We start from the raw sequence: 20,907 nt of genomic DNA, 5'->3' as shown, positions 1-20,907 counted from the left end.
TTCATTTGCTGAGAAACTGATCTTTACTGGTGCTCTTTAAATTATTTTATAAGCCTTTTTTTATGTTTAGCTTTAAAAACCCCTACCTCAGGTTTTAATAAGTACTGAGCCTTCAGCAAGGAGATGAAGTAGTCACTAAAACCTGTTGTAGGGGGTTTTTTTCTGTCACACTGAACGAGAATGGGCACCATAAGTATCAAACTTGGGTTGTTTCCTTATATAAAAATATTAAGAACCACGGTGTTTTGAGAATTCCATCTTTCCTCCTGCTGTATTAGAGATTCCTTATTGCATAGTCTCTGTTGAAGCTATAGCACAACTGCAGCACATCAGTGAATTTATTTTAACATGTTTTAATTTTTCATTATTGGCAACTTGCCTATTGCTGGTGAAAGCTGTAGGAATCCATCTGATGAGCCTCTGCTACCTTTAAGACGGGTGTCGTGAACAAAACCTAGTGTGTACTTAACTTGGAGGTCATCTGTTATGGTGATTTGGTCCTGTACCAGTACTTATAGGCATGAAATGGTGGTGAATTACCAGTATGAGTACTAAAGGTGTGTGCAAGCCTTTGGTGCACCTTAATTCCCTCTAGCTCCTGTTGAGCATGTTGATAGATTTGAAATTCCTTTGGTGTAAAAGGACCTTTGACCACACCTGTTTCATGAGCCAGTTCTGCTCTAGTGTGGCCAGTTTTTGTTCAGAATATTCCATCTACTGACCACATCCTCTTTACATATTCTTTCAGGTGATTACTGAAGTGTTTCTCGATGCTTTGATTACATGACGAAGCTGCATGTGTCCACTTTCTTTGTCCATTACACTAAATATGCTAAATACACTGAGCTCACTCAGCTTTGGCAAGATTAACCTTACAACTGTCTGGGCCCATAAGGAGTAATGTTTAGGCTTGAAGTTTACCTTACTTTTGTGCAGCAGATCCATGCTCAAAAAACATTCCAGTGAGACAGTGCGGTGAAGAAGTGTATATGTTCTGTGTAGGTCAAACAAGCCCCTCCACTTCAAATTCTATACATTACAGTGTGTCTCACCTTTTGTATTTTTGGACGTGTGTGCGGATTTTCTGATAGACTCTTTTATTTATAAATCTGTGTTGCTTTCTACTGCACCTTGTGACCCCACCATTTACATTCCATTCTGCTCTTGGACTAGAGTGAAGTTCTTAAAATGTGCTTGCTTTTTTTCATGTCCCCCATGATTCATTTAGTCTGCATAATGCACTAATGGAGTTGAAGTGTTCTAGCTGGTCAATGAAAGGACTGAGTTCTCAGCAGAGCTCATGTGGCAACACTTCAACTTTGTTGTTTTGCGTTGTGAATACTTAGAAAAGGCGAGTTGGGGGGGAAGGGGGGGTTTGTGTCAGTTTTGTGCTCAAGACTCGGCTTCAGGAGCCATAAAATACTCTTGGTGATTGAAAAGTTATGCTTTGCTTGCTTTTGAGTGGTGCAGAGCCTCTGAGGAGTGAAGGAGTGGTGGGTTTGTGTGTTTTTGAATGAAAGGGAAAACGAGAGGCTTTTCATTGCAAATGGTCTCTGACTGTTTAATCTGTTTTACAATCTTTTTGGGGTAATCTTGTATTACTGCAGTATGCGGTCACGGATGTCGGAAAGGACGAACCGAAGAATAGCAGGAGAGCGTAAAGACCCTATGCGTAGCTGCGAGACGGGGGTTAGCCCGGGCTCAGCTGTTCAGGGAATGCCGTATAGACACCTGTGCCCTCGGGTAATGGACGTGGGGCGACCTGGTGCTAGGCGGGTCTCAGGACATCCGAACGTCAATGCTGAGCGAAGGCAGAATGAAAGACCCGGAAATATATAGCCCCAGAGAGAGAGTAACACCGGAAGGACAGCAAAGTACCGGAAATGAGAGACAGGACGGAGAAGGAGCGCCCTCTGGCTGCCGAGGGCGTGACATATGCCTTCTTTCAGGAATGGTACCAGTGGCATTTCTTCTGAAAAATTAAGTTTGATATCCAAGAAGTTACTCTTCATATAGGTAACTACTAGCCTCAGGAAAAGATTTTGGCAGGGACCATAGCATTATATATTGAGGTAACTCTTTCAAAATGCATGTAAATTGAGCTTTTAATCACTATAATTATATTAAGCAATAGTGCTTAAATTAAAATCCTGGATGGAGGTCTGCTGACTTTATTATGTTTGCAATTTCCTATCCTGTCAGCATTCTGTTAAAACTCTAAATTAACTGCTAAGAACTCTAAGCAAATATACAGGGGAAGTGGATTATCATTCCTATATGCTTAACCTACAGGTATAGTGTGCTAAGTTCTTAATGATGTGCAGCTGGTATGTTTCCCACTGTCCTTGTCCGCTCACGTGTAGGTCTCTGGGAAGCAATGGGTGGAACAGTTTAGATGTCACATAAGTGAAAACACCTGGAATTAATCCATACAATAATGAACAATGGTCACACCTTAACTCATTGCTGTTGGGATGAAGATGAAAACCCCTTTTTGGAATATCAGTGACATTTTTGCACCCTTACTTGCAGCTTTGAGCTGTGCACTTTTTCCATAAATTTGGAGTCTTTTTTTTTTTTAGCATAACCTGATGCACTTTCAACAGAGCAACATTGCCTCTCACTGCACAGACATCTGTAAGCTGTCAAGTGTTGTTTCTATCATGGGCTGTATAGTTCTCTGACCTCTGCTTAGTTGAGCATCTGTGAGGGCGCGTGAAGCACGTTCACATCATGTCTCGAAGTGGAGCACATCGATAGATAGTGGTGTTATAGGTGGAATGAGGAAAAATCACCCCAGACACTTTACACAAGACCTGTTCACTCTCGTGATGTGAATTAAATGGATGTTATTTAGACATTTAGGTACCAAACAGTGTAGATTACATTATCTCTTTAAAGCACCCGAAAGAACTTGGCAAAGCACCGTATAATCTGAATTATCACAAAGTAAAGGCTTTGAAAAAGATGTACACAAACATTTCTCATGTATTTTCTTCTCTGTGCTCCAAACTAGCTCTTTGGCAGTCCTTTTAGTGCTCCACAGCTGGAGAGATCACACATTCCAGTACCGACAGTTCCTGCCAAAAAGCCTTTTCTGATCAGCACTTCTGCTGCAAGTAAATGAGCTGCATTCATTTTTCAGTTGGTGCCCCATGTGGAAAGTATTCACTGACAGCATTCCTGAAGAAACTGTTGCATTTTGCCCATAATCCACTGATGAATTAGACAACACTTGAGTGTTTCGACTGCCTGGCTGTTATTAGGATAAAAACAGAACAATGGTCAGTTAAAAAATGTTGAAAGACTTGAAAATTGTTACCTGGGTAACATGGTTGAAACATTTTGAAATTAATTCTTATGGATTTATTTTTTTATTCTCGGATGTATATAAGAGCCTTCGAGCTGGTGTAGTTGTCGGTGCTCGCAAACTGTACCTGAGGACAAAGTAAGTTAAACCCTGACCAGACAAAAGTTTACTAATGCTGCTGCAAGTTTACTAATCAATCGTTCATTGGCAATCAAAATAATGGAAAATTGGATTGTAGAGGTCAAAGGGGTGGTTTGGGGGGGAAAAAAGGAGACAGGAGTGTTGGGGACTTTCCTTGAACAATCCATTTGTTCCAAGGATGAGGTGAAAGGTGGGATTTTACAAATTATTTCCTGTTCCCATGGCAAAGAAGTGCCTTGAATAATTGTCCTTATGAGGGAAATGTTTATTTCTGTTAAGCGAGGATACTGACTTCATGGTACTTCCTTAACCACCATCAGTCCCCCTGTGTCCAAACTGTGCTTTCAGCACGACATCTTGAATTCAGCTCAATTGTGTTTTCTTTACCAAACGTGTGGTTAATTTATGCATGTAGGATAGTGGCCTTCTGTACAGGTTGCCAGTATCCATCACTGTTATTTTTAGCCAGCTGTTTCTTCTTGTTTTCCCTCTTTTCCATAAATCTCCTGTTACGTTCCCTTGATTCCTTTCTTTATGCTTACAACTTGGTGTGACTCCAGTGTCTTGAGTGTTTCTCTACCAATATATTAGAGGTTGAAAACTAGAAGGGGTGTCTAGTTTGCTTGACTGCCAGCAAGTAAGACTTGTCAATAATGGTATGATTTTCTTACCCTTTTATGGTTGGGAGCTAAATTAGCAATTTTATGCTCAAGGAGTATCAACCCCATCTTGAGTGACTGACAGTGGTATGTGACAAGTAGCCAAAATTGAGAACCACAAGTCAAAATACTGATAGTAAAGAAACCATGACATTAGTACAAAAGGTCTTCGTACTTGAATATAGTAGTCTGCTGTGCCACCTAGATTCTGCTCTAGAATAGAAAACTGATTTCCTCTTGATAAGCTCGTGTTCTTTTCTTACAGATTAAGGGTCTTGGGTTTTTGGGATTTGCCACTCTCTTACAGTTGACAAAACAATGCAAAGAAGCTTTCTGCAGTTAAATGACATTGACGTCAGTTGTATGGGGATTGTTAATATGTTGTGTTTGTTTTGCATTCATTACGGTTGTAAACATATTGACCCTTGGCCTTCTTCTGACTTGGATGAGGTACATAGCTGTTTTTCACTGATGCAGTTGTTACTGACTATATGAAAGTGTTTTATTGTTGCCAAGCTTTTACGTAACAAAGATGCTTCATATTCAATTCCCTTGTGTTTTACAAGAGTTACAGGTGAGGTATAGCATTTGAGCATTTAGTGCTCCCTAAATTTATCTAGAGCAAGTATTAAAAGAAAGATCCCCTGAGAAGTTGCCTTGGAAACTGAGTGGTGTTATTGCAGCTTTATGCAACTGGGCACTGGCAGTGCTGTCGGTGTTAAATGTGGTGATGAAGACGGACCCCTGGCTGTGTTTATGAAGCCGTCAGGTGCCAGGTGTAAAGGAAGATGCTAACTAGATAAGCTGTCAGAACTGTAGTAATATTTGATGTCTTGCTAGTCTGAAGAATGGAAGTTCAGCTGGAGGAGGTGCCACTGACAGTTGGTGAATGTTCAGATTATAGAATTGCAAACCAATACAATGATTTTCTTAATGGAAGTGAAGAAAGAAATGTATTTCGGAGACACTTTGATATTTCGGTTTTGCACCTTCACAGCTGCAAAGAGTCCACTCATTGCCAGCCTCCACCGGTCAAACCTGTAAACGCATACAGTGTTGTTCTGTTACTTTGTGCTGTTCTGTGTTTGCAAGGGATCCCTCACTGATGGAGAAATGTGTGTGAAGTCAGTTTCTGGTTAACCTCGACTTAGTTGCCCTTGTGCGTTTGACATAATGCTTTGAAGCCTTGCGTAAAATGAACTTTCAGTGTCATGTGACGTGCTGGCTTTCTCTGTACAGGTTGCTGTTTTGATACTTGATGTTCAAAGCTATAAATAACTGTGCTATTTCAGAGAACGGTCCAATTAGGAAGAGAAGAAAATTTATAGCCCTCTGGAGGCTGCACTGCAATCTGGTATGATGCACAAGAATCTACAGGGAGAACAAGGGATAGCTCAGCTGTTGAATGCTTTTTGTAATTATCATCTGGGTTACACTAAGATGCTCCAAGTAGTCCTCTTTTTCCAAGATTGATTAAATAGGTGATTATAAAAAGGTATAACAGTCCATTTAAGATTAATGAATAATAGCAATACTAGATGATGATGAATTAATTGCTCCACCTCAAATGTCTTTTAATGAAAAACAGTATTGTAAAACTGGGGAGCTTGGATGTTGTTGCAGTCCTGCTGTGTCTTAGGACTGGTCTAGCTGCTAACTTGGATGTGTTTGCATGTGTGCATTCACTGTAGTGCTGAGGATGGAGAAGCCATAAATTTTTGCAATTAACACACTACACACGTGGTACTAACATAAGTGGAAGTTTGCCATCTGTCGGTGGAATTCTATCAAAAGAGTATTTCATGGACACAATCTATCACTGATCTAAAAAAACAGGTCAGTGACCTCTCAATGTCAAGATGAGGTGGTTAATGGTCACTGTTTGTGATGTCCAAGTTCAGCAGGTATTGCAAATATCTTATGTCTGTGTTTCAGTAAGTGAGAACTTTATCTAGAAATCCTTTGGCAATTGTGTTCTTAGTAAATGTTATTTACGGACATTGGTGCTTAAATTGATTTCTCTAGTAAGTTGTACCAAGTGCATGTTTAGAATGCAAATGAAAATGTCCCTTTTTCCAGTTCTTTTCCATCCTTTTATCCCTCCCATGTAATAACTTGAGCATTAATACCTTTTTGGAGGTGACTGTGTGACAAATCCTGTAAATTGCACTGTGAAAAGGTGGGTAATCTTTACTGTGCTTGGAACTGTTTTTTTAATTCATATTGCACCCCGTAACCATAAAAAATGACAACTGTACTACTGGTTTTCTCTTCTATTGTGCTCAATTTAAACTAGGGTTTGAGTAGTTCATATCTGGTCAAAATAGGGTGCTTGATGGAAGAATACTAAAATTATAACGATGAAGCTTTATGAAAACAGCCGAATGATAAATCTGTCTGGTCGTCATCCCCTTGTTTTTTCTAGGTGGCCTGATCTCCGTTTTCCTCATTGACATCAAGTGTGTGAATTCTATCTATAGTATGATTGATGTGGCCTTTTGAACACCAGAGCACCAGTTGGTGTGTGACTTCTTAGACCTTTTGTGATGCCTGTTGCTGGCACCCGGGAGTGGGCACCTTTTCAGGGAGCACTCGGTAAAAGATCACTCAGGGAGCACTCGGTAAAAGAAATTTAACATAACCTCCCCATTATGTTAAATTTCAAGCTACCGTCGTCTTCGGACCTGCTGTACCAGTGGGAATTGGTGATGGGCTGTATTGTATAGCTACTATGAAATCGTGAAATGTGCGTGGTAACACCTTGGTCTGAACTTCATTGTGAGTGGAGTTTTAATTCATTGGAAAGAAATGAGTATCAATCCAATGTTACCTTGAGACCATCCTCAAGTGAGCAATGTTCAGTGGATTGTACACCTTCGTGTTAGAGAAGAAGCCCTTTGGGTGCCTCAAGGGCACTGCTGCAGGTAAATGACTATCATGAAGGATATTTGCAATTATATTCTGCTTTGGGATTGTACTAGCAGTGTGAAGGTGCTAAGCAGTAAAAATTACTGTGGATAAAATGTCACAGCTTTTGCCGTTATTTAAGGCCAGAAGAAAAAGCTTTTGACGTTTCACCGTTGTCCAGGAAGACTAAAATATTCTTGTGAATAACATGGGCAAAAGAATACTGACAAAGAATTCTGGTTTGTCACGTCTAAAGTCATCCAGTGTGCACCATTTTTCTTCCTAACCTGACTTCCCCCCCCCCAGACATCTGGGATTCCTCCTTGTCTTTAACTGTTAAATGGACTCCGGGCTTCATTAGAAAGCAGTTGAAAAAGCATTGAGTCATCTTAAGCTCTGTAAAATCAAGCTGATGTTTAGTGTTCTTCACCACTTCAATTTCAGCATGTTTAATTTTTGACCTGGAACATAAAATACTCGGAATGGTTTCTATAGACAGCTGTAGCCAGACTAGCTATGTGCAGCATTTCATAAGCTGAAACTGAAGAGCCTAGTTTCCCTTGTCGCTCGATCAGATTTCTCACAACACTTAAATTATGATATTAACTTCAGCTCTTTACTGACACAAACTCCTCCACTGGAGCCAGGCTATTATATAGTCACCATTTTTACAGCTGTCAATATTCAGCCATCCTTGCAGTGTTAACAGCCAAATTACTGTTTCTTATTTTAGGGAACCAGAAAAAAAACCCCTCAACAAACTTGATCTCAGCAGTTGCTTTTTATAGCCTTCTCCTCTTTCAGAAGTTTTGAGTTTTGCTTTTGAGTTTTTTTCTAAGAAGTGTATAAGGCTGACTCTGTAGGAGATGCACTTGTCTTTAAATGTGAACTATGAATGTCTGCGTTTGTATTTAATTTTGTGCCAAATCCATATTTATCAAGATGAAACTCCTTCATTGTCAGTGGACATTTTTTCACCTGTTACTCTGTGTCTCTAGACAATAGAGCAGTTGAGTAAGCTTTGAGTTCTTAAATTCTGTAAACCCAATAAATTGAAATTTAAACAGAGTTCTCAAACACTTCACTTTCAGCAGAATCAATTTATGCACAGTGAGGCTCCTTGACCTAGAACATATTATTCTCTAATGCTTTCAATACAATGATGAAGCCAGGCTAGCAGTGTGAAACTGAAGGGCCTAGTTAGCCTTGTTGATTGATCAGGTTGTAGGATTTCTACAACATACCTCTGATGAAGTATAAAGGAGTGACAGTTCAGCAATCCAAGGGTAGTCATTTCACTTGTACTCTTGAGATTTATTAGATGCTTAATGCTTAATCGTAAGAAAAAGTAGATCGTAAACTGCTGATGAATGCTTCAGAAGTTAGAAATATGTTCCATGAACAGCAAAGTGATGAGAATGCTGTAGCACGTGGGCAGAGGTCAGTGGTTGATCATATCTGATATGAATAGTGATTCTGATTCATAGCACCATCGAGAGCACCCTCACCAACGGGATATCCGTGTGGTATGGCAACACCTCTTCTCGAGAAAGAAAGGCACTGCAGAGAATGGCCAATATGGTCCAGAAGATCATAGGCTATAGTCTCACCAAGATTAAACAGCTCTATGTGGACCGCTGTCGTGGTAGAATTCTGACCATCACAGAGGACAGTTACCACCCCGGGCATGAGCTCTTCACCCCACTGCCCTCAGGCAAGAGATACAAGAGCATGTGGACACTGACCACTAGATTCTTCAATAGTTTCTATCCACAAGCAGTGCGATTGGCGAACACATTTAGCCATGCCCCTCGGACCACACCTACACCCTCTCCCTCATTATGATTTCTTATGTATTGCACATCTCCAGTCATTTTTTACACGTCTGTATTGTTTACATTCAAACTGTTTACTTGTACATTGTCTACTGTTTGTTTGTATATTGTTTTGATGCACTGTCTGCACTTTGTGTTTTTACACTTGTTTTAACAATCGAGAGACTTTCCGTAAGTAAGAATACCATTGTACCAGTACATGTACTGGTGACATATGGCAATAAAGTTCAAGTTCATATTAAGTGAGGAGAAGTTCTTTGGTCATATTGAGAAATCAAAGTGATTGTCTTGAAATAGATGGGGTTGGGGGGGGGACAGTGAGGCATAAACACAAGTGGATCTCTGATTTTGAATTTAATGCAGGAATTGAATTTGACCAGTCTGGGCAAGTCCACTTTATGATTTTCTAGTAAAAGATGGAAACCTGGAGAACAGCTGACCGAGTTGAGAGAAACTTTGTCATGAAGAGGACTGCATGCATATGTAGAGAAAAGTTAGCATGTTTGGATATTTTAAATAAAGCATAGCATTTGTCTGAAATTACTGTATGAAAAGTGTTTTGAAATGTACTGGGAATTTTCATTTAAGTATTTGCATGTTTTGGGTTGGTTGCGGGGATATTTGCATTTCATTTGAAAAATTTGCATATGACACTGTGTGAACTGTTGTGATCTGTTTAAGGTTCCTTAATTCCATAATGGAAGGAGCCTCCATGACCTTTGGGTGCGCTTTGTGTGGAGTTTCCAGGTTCTGCCTGCAGTATGTCTACTCGGGTTTTCTTGGATGGCTGCTTCCTTTCACAGTCCAAGGACGTGCCAGCTGAATTAGTCTGGTAACACCATATGGACTTGTGCTTTCTGATGCACTTTTGTTTGATCTAGGGTGTTATGTCCCAGTGTGGTCCATGTGTGTTTGTGTAACACCAAAACACTTCCTGACTTTGGTTGTTCTCCCTACCCATTGGTTCATTAATACATCCATCTTTGCCATTGTGACATCAACTTCAATCAACTCTTAACCAATCAGAACTCAGCTTATTTATTATTTAACTTGGAGGTTTTCAGAATGAAGGTGCCTTTCGCTTGACTTCGGTTCTGCTTGGCTTAGTTTTGCTTTCGTTTTGCTACGGCTTAGTTTCTTTTCGTTTTCATTCCGTTTTGCTTTGTTTCCATATAGCTTCGGCTTTGGTTTGTGTAAGTCTCCTTGTACTTCCGTTTGTTTGTATTATCCCGTATTTTTGCCATTACCTTGCCCAAATGCGTCATATCAATCTCTGTGCTCTTTTGTAACCCATTCCTTGCGTCTACTCTCGTTTTCCCTTATTTGTATGCATAGTTCACTTGTGTATTTTTGTGAACTTTTGTGTATAGGTTTAGTTTAGGTTGTCGGTACATTCTGCACACGTAGTTGATCTCTGTATTAGTAACACTAGTTTAGGACGGGTGCGTGCCTTTTCTTGTATGGTTTTGGGTAGTTAGTGAAGGTAAGCTATGACGTTAGGCGCAGAAAACCGAGTGTTTCGGTACTTAGGTCAGTTTTTCCCTCACTTTATTAGCCAGCCCCATTTTGTTTTTTGTTTTTTCTTTGGCACCGCTCTACTTCCCTTTCCCTGTGTGTTATCGTGTCCTATTTACGCACCAGTCACTCATTCATTTTAAAATCACTTTTGCACCAAAACTTGTCACGCTTCCCAAGTCACTCACCAGAAACCCACCTGCATCCAAAACCATCCTAAATGTTACACCCCTTTACCCCTAGACACCTGGGGTCGTAACATAGAGTATAGTCCTGCACTGTACCTGCCAGGTTAGGCACTTGCTCACCATGAACTTTGGGGATTAAACTTTTGAAAATCCAAATGAAATCAATTTAAAATTGATGGATGTGTTTAAGGAGGTAACCCTAGAATACCTGTCTCCAGTAGGTCCAGTTGTCTTATCAGGATTCTCTTTAGCAAGATCTTTTCACTTGTTTAATGATCTTGATGGTTGGTTCCTAAAATTCAGATTTTTGTATCATATGCATCTGTGTGTCTGATACATGCATCCAAAACTTTCAATTCAAACTGTGACTCCACTTCTTTAAAAGACCAGTCCCATAGCACAGGGAGTTCAGCATGTTGGAGAAATCAAAGACCCGTTAGATCTCGCTCGTTGCATCTCTCTCAAATTAACGGAATAATCGGGCATTTTTTTTAAAAAAGGAAAAGGCTGAGTTAGTAGCTACATTCACTGGCAGAAATGGTAAAATAATTCCTTTAATTTGTCCTGTGGCAAATTAGCCTCTTAATTGGAAAGAACCTCTTTGTTGTTTTTGAATGAAACCTCGAGACTCTTTTTTTATAGAAGTGAATGAAAACATGTATGGAAAAGTTATAACCTGAAGATAACTGCATCGTGGGATTTGTTAAGATCTGGAATGAATAAAAGATGGTTATTACCACTTCCTGTAAGGCAGCTGAGTAACTGATGTAGGAACATCTATTGTGCACCTTTCTTGAATAAATTCTTTATTCAGTGGGGCCACTAAATATTACTGCTAATACTTGAGAAACAATCTTGGAAGTACGTTATGCATGTGGGTTTCCTGCATAAGTGTAGGAGAACCTTCTATTGAATTGGAATTAAAGTCATGCCACTCCCTATGGCTGAAATGAAACGTCATTGATCCTTTGGCTGAATTTCCAATGGAACCTTTAATTTAAGCCATAAACCAGGCTTCGACTTTATAAACTTCCAAAGGTATTCCAAAAGGATGAGGGGACATCATTCCAGGTGGAAATTGACCGAGGTCTCATTGGGTTAATGGTTGTGCTCTGGGAGGACATAAGAGAGAAGGAAGCATGCGGTGTGTTCATTGCCTTTGGCCAGTAAAGTGGAGCATGAAGGAAAAATGCTTTAGCTGGCCAGTCAGGAGTTTGTTGTATAAAGTAGCCAGTGCTGACTGTCAAAGGTAAAGCTATCCTTTGCAAACATCTTGCGGTGATTGACAGGCTGTGAGGGCCAGCAAGTCACATGCTGTCAGTGATACGCTGAGCTATGTGTGGAGCATATTGTTTACATTGCTGCACTGTACATGTGGCACTAACGGCTCGCCACCTGATACGTCAGGAAATGTCATGACATGCCAATCGCTTCCCTCCAGAGGCACTGGAATGCTGAGCAGAAATTCCACCCAGCAGAATGAAGCAACAGATAGATGGTCTTGTTTCAGGCCCAGCAGAGCTTTCCACAGTCCATCGTGGCTTTATATCGGTTGTGGTGCTAGGAAAAATCGGTTATCCAGGTCATTTTGGGTGAAGATACCACTGTAAGAGTTTGCTTGTGGCTGATAGGCTTGCAGCTGTGTGGAGTTGTGGTTAGGGCTGTGGACCCTCGAGCTGTAGGTTCAGATCCAGGTGGCAATCAGCAGTTGTGAACTTATACCAGGTACTTTGCTCAGATAGCTGTAGGATTTGCCCTGCTGTATATATGGGTAACCTTGCAGGTCATGATTGTATGTGTTCTTAATTGGTTTATCTGGTTAAATGACTTACATTTCTCTCCTGCAACAAGCCATTTGACATAATGCATATGACATGTTCTTGACCTGTTGAGCAGCGCATGTTGTTAGCTTAAGTTTTTCATAAGTCTTTTACTGATTTCAATTAATTATCATTCCTTTACAAACCATAGCCCACTCTTTCGCAAACGTAACCTTGTATCACACATTTACAAATGTTGCAGGTCTGTATGCAAATTTAGGGAGAAAAGGTTGAGGCATTAGTTCTAGTTTACTTAGTACTTTGAATGTGGATGGGTCTGCTTACAGTCCGACCCAACGCAAGCTGAATCCCTAACCACATGAAATCATTTAATCTTTTACAAGCATTTGGGGGGGAAAAATCAGTCTGAAAGTGTCCAGTTTTAATATGGATGGATTTCAAGGGAAAACCGGATAAAAAGTCGCCTGCTTGAAACTTCTTGTGCTTACTTCCATCCCTGTTCATCCCTTTGACTCTTGTTTCTAATCATGAGGAGATGAAAAAGAAACCTCAGAAGACCTCAAGGAATGCAAAGACAGAATTGTTCATATCAGTCTGAAGAAATGTAGGTTTCTGAGGCATTCGATGGTTTTGCAGAACTTCAGCTAAGCAGTCTGTGGCTACGTTTGGTGTTGTATCCACCACACAGCTGTCTTGATTAAATTTGAAAGGGCCTCTGTTGGTAAACTGGTATTTTACAGATCATAAAATCACCTTTACATTGATTTTACTTAGGAGTTATTTTAAAAATAATTCTGTTGTTAACCTTTTCCATCTCTTCATATATACTAGAATTTGAATCTGTGCAAAATGAAGCAATCTGAGCAGAATCCGAGCAAAATAAAGACTTATAAAAATAAAATGCCCGTGTACTTCTGATCTGTAGTGTTGGTACAGTAGTTATGGTTCTGTTTTATGTTAACTTTTCATTTATCCAATCATGACAAGCATTTAAAACTATATTTACGATGTTAGAAAAATGAATTGTTTCATGCAGATAAAATAGGAAATCTTCCAAAACTGGCATTTGAAAACCCAATGTACTTTTACTTGGGATTAAACTGTACATTGTGAATACAGTGTTATGGGGGGAAAATATTTGAGCTGTGGGTTCTGTCATGAATCTGTGAAGAAACCTTTACAGAAAGGCTGAATTAGTGATGGATTAACAGCTTGCTGTGCACAATGATTCACAAGGTCTTTGAAACACTTTCTTGATGCAGTGCATTTCATTCAGAGGACTGTTTTGACTCCACGTTTCCTGAGCTGAAAATGTTTTTTGACCTGTAGGAAATATTTAAAGGCAGTGATTGATAAACTGATTTGTTCCGTTTTATCTGACACTTTGTATTTGAGATTTTTAGTCACTCAGAGTTGGATAAAGCATAGAGGAGGACTACTTCCAACTATTTGCAATGCCATATGAATCCACTATTTAACGGTAATTTACATAAAATAACTGTATTAGGCTTAGTCAAAATCATCCTCTACATTGCAGGCTGGTACTTGTCAGATGAAGGAACCACAGCTGAAAGTTTTTTTTCCTCTCTCTTTTTCAGTGTGGTGTTAAACTCTACTTATTCCAATATGTGTTCCATCATAGTTCAGACAATGGAAACCGGACAGTGGAATAGCCAATTTTTTTTTTTTTAGTTGTATCATTATGCTTTTGTGGGTCTCTAAACCTTGTTTTTACAGCTATCCCATGTATGGGGAAGATCTCCTTTAGATCTGAAAATGTACCATAAGCGACTGTATGTTCGTCAGGTAATTTTTACTGAGGCTGTGATTAAGTGTTTAGAAATGCTTCATTGTTCAGAATCTTCAGTTACAAACGTGCTGGTTCAAGCTTTAGCCAAAACTTTCTCTGTAATTAGTTCAGCAGCATCAAATCATGTTCTTCAGTTCCCTTTCTAGATGTACCTGCTGGCAGGGCTAATTGCTAGACTAAGGTCAGAGGCAGAACAGGGATGTCGGGTTAAAACATTACTGGGGATCAAATTGGATGATTAATCTTTTCTGTGGTGGGAAACTCTCTTCAGCTAGAATTATTGTACTTTGGAAACTGTTTTTGCTCAGTGCTGTAACTTCTTGTTTTTAAGTTAAACTTGTATAAAGGTTTTTGATTTGCAAATGACAGGGTGACGTATCGGATCTCATCATAATGGGTAGTAAGGTAGGGACTTGCAAGCCAGGAAGAGACCCTGATCTAGTACACGAAGAGCTTTTAGAGAATCCTGCAAATGTTGGCACTTGAGTCTTTATAATAGGCAGCCTGCCATGATTCCTGCCTGTGCACTGCTTCAGTCTGAATACCTCCAGATAAAAGGACACTTATGCCAAGAAGAATGCATTTGTTTGCATTTTTTTCATTTGTATTAAAGATCCTTATCTCAGTGAATAAATAAAAACATTTAAGCTCTAGTTTGTACTCTACCTTTTTTACACAACAGGTTCTCTTGTGGGAATGTGTACTTTTTTCACTTAAGTACTTGTTAGTTTGCAAAACAAAGCCGAGATTGCTGACAGGGACTACAGACACTGTCTGCTTGTATTGATGTAATCTTTTGCTGCATTACCAGGGATTCCTTTTGAGTTTTAGTGCAGGATAGAGCTGAGATACGAGTTAAATGTTTGCTTTGGTAAATTTCAGCTTCTAATCTGAATGTTTTGAAATGCTTATGGAAGAAGTTGCTGAAATATTTTGGTTTAAAGCAGGCATAGTGCTGCTCACCTTTTTTGTATTTAAACGAAAATGAGCATTTTATGTGACAAGCAGCTTCCTCCCCAAGATAAATGACTGCTTCTTAGCATTGACTGATTTGCAACCTTTCACAAGACTAACCAAATAACCACAAGACTGCTTACAATGCTTATTTTTGATTGTCATGTATAGAAGTAATTACCTAGTATCTAAAAGAATTGGAGGATTTTTGGCCTTCGTCACAAGTGAGAGGTCAATGTCCCCTTTCAGTATTTGTAGATTTAACAATCAACACGGCAGACTGGATTGTTTTGGATTTCATTAAAAAATGTACTTAATATTTCCTAGAAACAAATTAGGTGTTCACTGAGATATGACCAATAATAGTTTTAAAGCGTATATTCATTTTGCATATGTACTGTGGTGTAATTATTTTTCTATCTATCATTTATCCTCTGACTTCTGGTTCATTTTGTTTGTTTTTTCAGATTTGAGGTAAGAAGCTGAATATCCAGACTTCATGAACATTAAGTTAATGCTTCCTTTCTTTCCTCCTAAAACCTCCAAAGAATATTAGTCAGGTAGATGGATAAAAACCAAACCCCACTTTTTTTTTTACATTCCCAATAATCTGTATTGTTTCCTGCAATACCTCACTAAATCTAAATTGCTTATTGTTTGACTTTCATGCCCTATTTTACAGGGAACTCCGTTCTTGTGTAAACTTGTTTGACTTTCATTTGAATCAAGCACCTACAGAACAGTGGAGAAGTGCTTCAGCTGGTACTGTTTTAGAATTTTTCTTTTTGCAGTGTATTTTAGTTTGCAGTGGTTAAAAGCCATTCTTTGCTGCTGATCAATTCAAAACGAATGTGTTTCTAAGATTAGGCAAATCCTTGATGGCATGTTTCTCTTTTTTTTTTCCATGTTTGGCCACTGTGGTTTTATAGGTTTGCAAATGTGCCAAATGTTATATTTATCAGGTGCTTGCAGACTTTGTATAAGGAGTGTTCCAAGAAAACAATTCACAGGGCGGTGCTATATAAAGTGATGCCAGTCAGCATATGAGATGTTGTGTGTGTTTTGCCAACATCACTGGGGTCTTGGACAGCCTGTACTGCAGAGGACATTGATGTATATTAATAATAACTATGTTTACACTTGTATAGCGCTCTCTGGGCACTCCACTCAACGTGCTTTGGAGGGGACTGACTCGTCTGCAGTACCGCCGGTGTGCAGCCACATCTGGATGATGATGATGATGATGATGATATTGTGGAGGGATACCCCCCGTTTTAATTCACTGGGGAGGATGCAGGAGTGTCACTTGCCAGTATAAGTTGATATTGCTTGGAGAAAACAAGCACATGGTGATGAGCTGCGGTATCCGTATGTGTGCGTTTTATTTAAATCGAAATATTGATAATTTCAAGACTTGGTGACCTTGACAGAATGTTTTCTTTCACAGTCTTTTTCTGGATCCTTGGAAAGCTGCATCTTTCACAGGTTTTTTTTTTTTAAATGAGCGATCAACCTCACAGAAGTAGACCCTTTTGCTGTAGTGCTCTATGTGCTTTTAAATCCTGGAACGTTGGTGACACTTTAGGTGCTAATGTTTGGTTTCTTGGTAAGGATGTGCTGGTAATACTTGATAGCCAACATAATGTTATGGACTCAGTTTCAACACGGTCGGGGCCGCTGACTACATATAATCTCCATCCCTTTGTGAGGAAAAACTGACACCTGTTCTCACTCCTGAGCTACACTCTACTGCCTCTCATTGAGGCTCCCCATCCGTGTCCTTGGGCCCTTGTCATCGTCGATCCACGAGTATTAATTTTGGGATTTTGCATGTTTGTCCAACATGCGTGTGTAATCTCTTTGGTGTGAGAGTGCAGGGGTTTAAATTCCGTTAGCCTGACTGGCTATCCCATGCCTTTCAGACTAGGAATTAATTTAGTTACTCTTCTTTGAAGTTCTGTCCTGGCAACCACATCTTTTTTTAAAACATGGTGACCAATAATGCAAAAATGATCTGACAGATGCTTGGTGTAATTGTATCCTACTCTCCCATGACTTTAACTCTTTTCACTTCGTTGTGTCCAAGTTTGTGTTGGCCATATTGAGTAGAGGACACCTGAGTCAGCGTTATTACCTGAATTCTTTTGACAGGGTTATATATTTAATCTTTTTTAAAACTATGAATCCTTTTTATTACCAGCAGGCCTCTTGTGAAGACAGAATAAATTATCCGTTTCCTTTGTAACATTGTTTTGATGTTCTGGTCAAGTGCAAGATTTGAACAATTTTCACTTAGTCTTAATGTTTGAAACAACTAAATCAAGAATTAGAAAAGAGACACCGAAAGGCATTATGGAACTTTATTTGCAAGTGAGGTATTTTAACTTGATTTCTAAGAAGAAAGTTCTCTACAATTGTGCAAGAATATGTGATGCTGTTAAGATCACACTGTATTTAGTACAGTATTATGGCATAAAATGCAACAGGGCTCTATGTAAACAAAGGATTATTTATAGGACTCCAGATCACCCACTTTGAAAGCACTGGTCTGTATCTCATGCAGAGCTTGTTACCAGAAAACCTTTTCAGTCTGTTAATCACTGAGAGAGGCTTCTTGTTTTGGCTACAATCTTGATGTTACCATTATTTTCCAGCCTAGATAGATACTTTATTGATCCCGTGAGGGAAATTGCAGAATTGAACAGACACACTCTGTGCCGCATTTGAATGACAAAATCTCAAAGTTTTAAAACTAGTAAAGGCAGGTCCCAGAATGAGACTGTTAAAACTTCATTGGTGGCTTTGTTGCCAGTTTTCCTTCAGTTTATTTTGATAAAGAAACATTTTGTTTTTAATTGCAGCTAGGAATTTGGTAGAGGGGGTTAATTGTAAAATGTTATACCACTTTTTTGAAAACTGCTTATGTTTGGTAGTTTTTTTCCTGTTTTTATCTACTTTTATGTAAATAGTATCTTTTTAGGTGTGGTGCCTTTGCGTGGTTTGGAAAGAAGACAAGAGTCAGAATGCCCCTACATTATCATTTGACATGCCGGATTAAGGCACTAACATAATTTTAAAAACCCTTCTCTTTTAGCCTCAAAATATTATAGGATAAGAATGTTTAAAATGGCATGCGCAAGAAACTTTGCATAAGTGTTTTTCAGGTTTTATTTTCGACAATTCATAGTATTTTCTCTTCAGTATTAGCACTGTTACTGCTTGATGTGCAATGTTTTTTTATATTCTGTTTAGCACGTGTGGAAGCATGCGAGTTTGATGCTGGATTTCTTTATTGGTTACCCCTCTGTTACTTTGGTGTGAAAGTAAGACCAACCTAGCAGTGTCACCTTTGAGGTAATAAGTCACCCCATGACTGACTGTTCTTAACTTTATTGTAAGAAAACCCATTTGGGTTCATTCAATAAAGCAGGCTTGGCTTGCTCAGGGGGAAATGTGTGGGCTGAATGAAAATGAAGCGCTACTGTATTTTTTGATAAATTAACAGGCAATACCTGCTAACAAAAGGAGTGCTGTCTCCAGTGTGTCACTGAAGATGGTCACATAATTGATGGCAGTGACATCATCTCCATGGCTGCCTTCTCTTTTGTTGCTCCAGCGTCGGGGAGTGAACAGGAAAGATTGTTGCCGTGAAACTTGTAGATCTTTCTTAGTTATGTAATCTTGACTAGAATAAGAATCTATAAAAACGACAGAGCTTGGAAAAGCCTGAGAGGTTTTGCAAATGGCCCAGATAAGTATAAAGAGGCCTCTAGCTTTCAAAAGGAAACTACTGTGCATTTTTGCATTTATTTGAGGGGAAGAGTGAGATTGCTTTAATGATTTTGTAGCATTGCCTCACACCTAAAAGGGAAAATTGTACATTATATCAAAGTTATTGTGATATCGAGTTTAACACTTGTATCTTTAATGTAAAAATTGTAAGTAAATGTATTTTTAAGGGAGATGTGCAGCAGTGCTTCTTAACAATGGAAATGTTCAAGTTCTGTTTGTGATGTGCATGGTTAATTGGGTTTGGATTTTTATTTAATCCCAGCCGCAGATCGTTCAGAGCTGCCAGTTGCCTGGGTAACTGTTACGCCACCGTTAAGTCAGATGTGCTCTAGTGAGAGGCAGGGGGTTGTCCTGCTGTTATGGGAGATCTGTGGTTCCTGCAGGTGGTGGTCCCACTGCTGCCAGTCCATGTACCAGGGAAAGACAATACAGGATTGCAGGAAGGGACACTGCTAAAGGAAGAGTCTTTAAAAGGACTATTTGAAAAGGAAAGAGGTGAACCTTGGGAGCCTGAGTTCTTCATAATGAGTTTTTCTGTAGTCACAGTAAATGTCCTCCCTTTTCTCCCTTATCTTCTGTTTAGTGAGCTACTGCAGCACAGGGGCTGCCACAAGTAGACACAATGGAGATGTGGGTCTGTTACCTCAAGTGTGTGTTGGGTGGGGAGGCCAGGACTTGTAGTGTAGAAGATATGAAGAGAAGGGTAGAGTACAACTGTAGTTCAACGGCATGCAATGCAGAGTATTCCCATGTTTGTTACAGTCTGTGTTCAAAAGGTGTAGATTGAATTCAAGAGGGCGGAACCTCTGGAAGTGTAATGCGGCATGTTAAGTGTGACACGACATGCAGAAATGCGTATGAGATGGGGATATACTGAGCTTGAAGCGGTTAATGCAAGTTCTATGTGTCTTAGGATGTGGGAGGCAATAAAATCACCCAACACAGTTTAAATCTGGGAATGCTGTGTCGAAACTGTAGAGCGCGCTAATATGATCTCATTCATTGTTTACGGTTCTGGTCTTCATGTCACAAGGTGTTGCCTTGAAATCAGTCCAGAGTTCAGCTGAGCTTAAAGGAATTTCCTACACTGACCAGGCTAAGAGAGCCAAACCTTTTTAGTACTGGACAGAGTACCTAATTCAAGTATTCAAGATCTTAAAGTCCTTGCTACAGGGAAGTGCATTTAAGACTCGAAACAGGGGGCACTTTTTACAAAAAAGAATTGGCAGCAGTGGGATATTGTTGTGCTTATTCTAATAGGTGCTGGAAGACTGGGTTATTAGGTACTTTCATTTCAGGATTATTCCTGAAATATTTAATGCAAAACAAAATCCTTTTTTTTTTCTCCAGCCATATAATATACATTTTGTGTTGTATCCAAGTACTTAGTATGATGTGATGAGTGTTCCCTGCCCCTCACACAGATATTGAGATAAATTGTCTAGTTAAAAATGCGCATTACACTAATTCTTCAGATGAAAAGAACATTTCATAATTGGTCTTGAACTTAACTGGCCAATGCATCATTATTTTAGAATATTCAGTTACATTTTATTCCAGCTTTACAGCTAAGCTTTTTGTAATTTTTCTTAAGGAGGTCGCATAGATATAAAACTGCTTGCAGAATGCTGTTGTGAATGAATGGTGGTCTTATTTTAATTTCTGACTTGCTCATGAAACAGCTGTGGTACTGAAACGTGGCAGTTACACAAGGAATCGCAATGCTTATTAAATGAGTTCTTTTCTTTGCAGCTTCTTGTTACCTCTCTCAGAAGTGGATGTGATAACCAGACAACAGGATCAACAGGAAGATAACATGGCTTTGGCTGGCTGCCCGGACTATTTCCTGCACCATCCAAATTATCAGGTAATTCCCACCTCTTCGTCAGTAGTTTGGCTGATTTTTAAAATGTGTAAAACAATCTTTTTTGCAGCGATTTTCTTAAAGGAACTCTATTGCCACTATCCTAACTAAATCTTCCAACATGTTTAAAAAGCTTTTGTCCTTAATGTGT

At 39.4% G+C, this 20,907-nt stretch overlaps 1 protein-coding gene across 2 annotated transcripts in view; it reads left to right on the top strand.

The window, feature by feature from the left end:
- The window catches only part of grb10b (growth factor receptor-bound protein 10b), a 90,228-nt gene that overhangs the window by 9,286 nt on the left and 60,035 nt on the right, over window positions 1-20,907 (top strand). For both annotated transcript variants that reach the window (XM_015356982.2, XM_006635520.3), the window contains exon 2: window positions 20,645-20,759. In XM_015356982.2, coding sequence (XP_015212468.1) covers window positions 20,709-20,759 — 51 coding nt within the window. In that variant the 5' untranslated portion in view covers window positions 20,645-20,708. The remainder of the gene's footprint in view (window positions 1-20,644; window positions 20,760-20,907) is intronic.

Source organism: Lepisosteus oculatus, chromosome 10, assembly GCF_040954835.1.
Source record: "Lepisosteus oculatus isolate fLepOcu1 chromosome 10, fLepOcu1.hap2, whole genome shotgun sequence".
NCBI classification, from domain to species: domain Eukaryota; kingdom Metazoa; phylum Chordata; class Actinopteri; order Semionotiformes; family Lepisosteidae; genus Lepisosteus; species Lepisosteus oculatus.
Note: the sequence above shows the minus strand (reverse complement) of the source record. Positions and strands in the feature narration are given on the sequence as shown.